General features: G+C 40.0%; 1 protein-coding gene across 1 annotated transcript in view; it reads right to left on the reverse strand.

Annotated features, from left to right (window-relative positions):
* The window catches only part of SETX (senataxin), a 40,962-nt gene that overhangs the window by 11,691 nt on the left and 26,585 nt on the right, over positions 1-2,686 (reverse strand). The window contains 4 exon segments of the mRNA XM_019541113.1: positions 1-128; positions 979-1,050; positions 1,946-2,061; positions 2,623-2,680. Of these exon segments, the coding sequence (XP_019396658.1) occupies positions 1-128; positions 979-1,050; positions 1,946-2,061; positions 2,623-2,680 (374 nt within the window).

Genomic DNA, 2,686 nt, shown 5'->3' on the forward strand with positions numbered 1-2,686 from the left:
AACGGGTCAAGTCCCTGTCGTCGAAAAGCAGACTCCAGCAGAAAACCTCCACTTGTGCTCAATGTGCAGCAGATGATGTGGGACTCCAAAATGATGCTAGCCTGCACTTCCTGTGGACGGCCTCGAACCTTTGAGCAGAAGGACAGGACACAATGTCTCCATTCATCTTTCCTTTAGTCAGTCATTGTCAAATCTTTTTGCACTATCTGTTTGCCTTTCTTCCTACCCGAGAGTCTGACCAATTTTAGCAGCTAAGAAGTTCAAGTATTAATTGTACAGTCATACTGAAGTTAGCTCCTTACAGCGAGATTAGTGCTCACACAAAGAAACTGAACATGAGGCAAAGCCTACCTGCCCAAATTTTTATGCTGACTTGACCTCCCAAGCTCTACACTATTTGCAAGATACAGGCTGCAATCTTAGCAAAAGTCTGTTTTTGTATCTGTAGGCTACAGGGCAAAGACACTTTGAATTAGTTCATCAATCCATTAGCTCAGTGGTTCTCAACCTTTTTAGATTCAGGACACCCCTCAGAAGATGCCAGCTCTTATTTTTACTATTTTAAGTACAGATAAATAATAGAGCAATTCTGCTGCAAAACTCACAAAGACCACAACTATGGATTTCCATTTCAAACTCTGGGTTTCTCTTGTGAATCATGTTTGCAAACTTAACAGTACTAACATTGCACGGCACCTCCATGACACCTCTGAAAGGATCTTATGGCACCTCAGGGTGCTGTGGTATACTGGTTGAGAATGACTACATTAGCCCAAGCCAAGCTTCCTGCCAAGGAAAAAGTAAAGACTCATGGGCAGCTTATATCTATCAGAGGTCAAACTACTACTAAAGCTTTGGACTTATGCTCTCAGCCGCTTTAAGTCCAAATCACAGTCACTTCCACAGGAGATGAAAAGTTAGCAATAAATATTTCAACTAAGGCTGTCTTAAAGAGTTGCCCCAGGCAAAAATTCCTACCTCCTTGAGTTGAGAAGCAAGCTCTTGCCTCTCTTTTGAAAGTCTGCCAATTTCATCATCCAACTTTTGACTCTGGGGGAGAGAAAAAAAAATAAAATAAATGAACTGAACCTTTGTTTCAAGCACAATTAACAATGCATATTTGCTAAGGCCCTTTGTTCTCTTATACCCTCAAGGTTTTATAAACATGATCAAACTTAGAGTCTTTTAAGAGCTAAATACATCTGGCCAAGCTGATAAGTTTCACAGAAAAGATACAAAATTGTGAGCTGTCTACAACCTAAGATACTCAGACTCTTGAACATATGGCCTTGAACCTCCTTTCTCCATACTGCTACGAATCACAATTTGTCTTCTGTAAGCTATAACTTGAGCATGGATACCAAGCGTTTAATGCAACAACTGGGAGACTTATGCAGAGCTTAGGTTATGGTTTGTATGGGATGGTTTGGATAGGGACAACCCTGCCCCAGGCAGGGGCTTCCACTATGACTCAAAGGAACACCCATACAGAAGTACTACAAACATGATCACAAAGCTGTCACATCCAGCCACTTGATCCATCTACTTCAAGCATTAAAGAAAACTTAACACACACATACACTCTTGAATGAATTAAAAGTTTCCAAAGACCCTGGTTAAGTTTAGTTAGAAAGGAGTAATACTTCCAGTTAGCAACAACATTTAGCAACAGTTAGCAAAGGACTCTGACAACTGCCATCTCCAGGTCTGCATATTAACGTATGTCTATTTTTAACAGCTTCTTAATGATAGAGGAAAAGGCTTTTTGTGAAAGATTCTGGCCTATTCTAGTATAGTGTGAGTCATGGGATCATAGGAAATGGAAAGGAAAATGTTCCTCTACTCAAAATGAAAAAAGGTACGCTAGATTCAGAAAGAAGGTTCTCTAAGTTCCATTTTGGAGTACAAAAAAAAATTGCAAGGAATGAAATCCAAGTCAAACCACCTTCTCCCTCTTTTCACACCTATCCATGGCTCGCTGACGAGAGAGCATGTCCAGCTGACGATCCAGAGCTTCTTTTCTCTTGTGAAAATCTTGATCACGGCCAGAGTGCCCCCGGTCTACAAAAGAACATGAAAAACAAACAAGTTTAAAACTTGTACTACAAAATCGTACCAACCTCCTCTGCACAGTTATGAAAAATAGGAGGACTTCAAAACACCTACTTTACTCATTACTATTTATGCTCCCACCTTGCCCCTTACCTAGAGCAATGAAAATGAACTTAGCATCTCTTGTTCACTAACCAGACTGCAGTGTCTGGATTTTAAATAAACTCTTTACTCATGCGGGGGAGAGAAGATGGAGGGGGAGGAGAAGGTGAAAGGTTTTCCCTGGAACTTGCTTTTATTTGTATAGAAAGTATACTTGCTTTAAAAAAATAAAAATAAAAATGTAGTTTAGCCCAAACTTTGCTGACAGCACCCCTCAAAGGCCCTCAAAGGAAAGGGTTTGTGAAATACTTTGGGAAAATATATACTGTTCTATAAACATCTGCCATCACAATGGCTCTCCCCCATGCAGTGGAACTAAGTACACAGCCCCATCAAATCTCCAAACCATCTCCTTATAAAGGTTTAAAAAAACCCAAATAAATAAAACAAAATCTGCACTTTACTCACTCATTCTGTAGCTAACTTGACTATCCAAGCTAAATCTCAGGACATCAGTGCTGATTGATTTTTG

Source organism: Crocodylus porosus, unplaced genomic scaffold, assembly GCF_001723895.1.
Source record: "Crocodylus porosus isolate Cpor-Errol unplaced genomic scaffold, CroPor_comp1, whole genome shotgun sequence".
Taxonomy (NCBI): Eukaryota; Metazoa; Chordata; order Crocodylia; family Crocodylidae; genus Crocodylus; species Crocodylus porosus.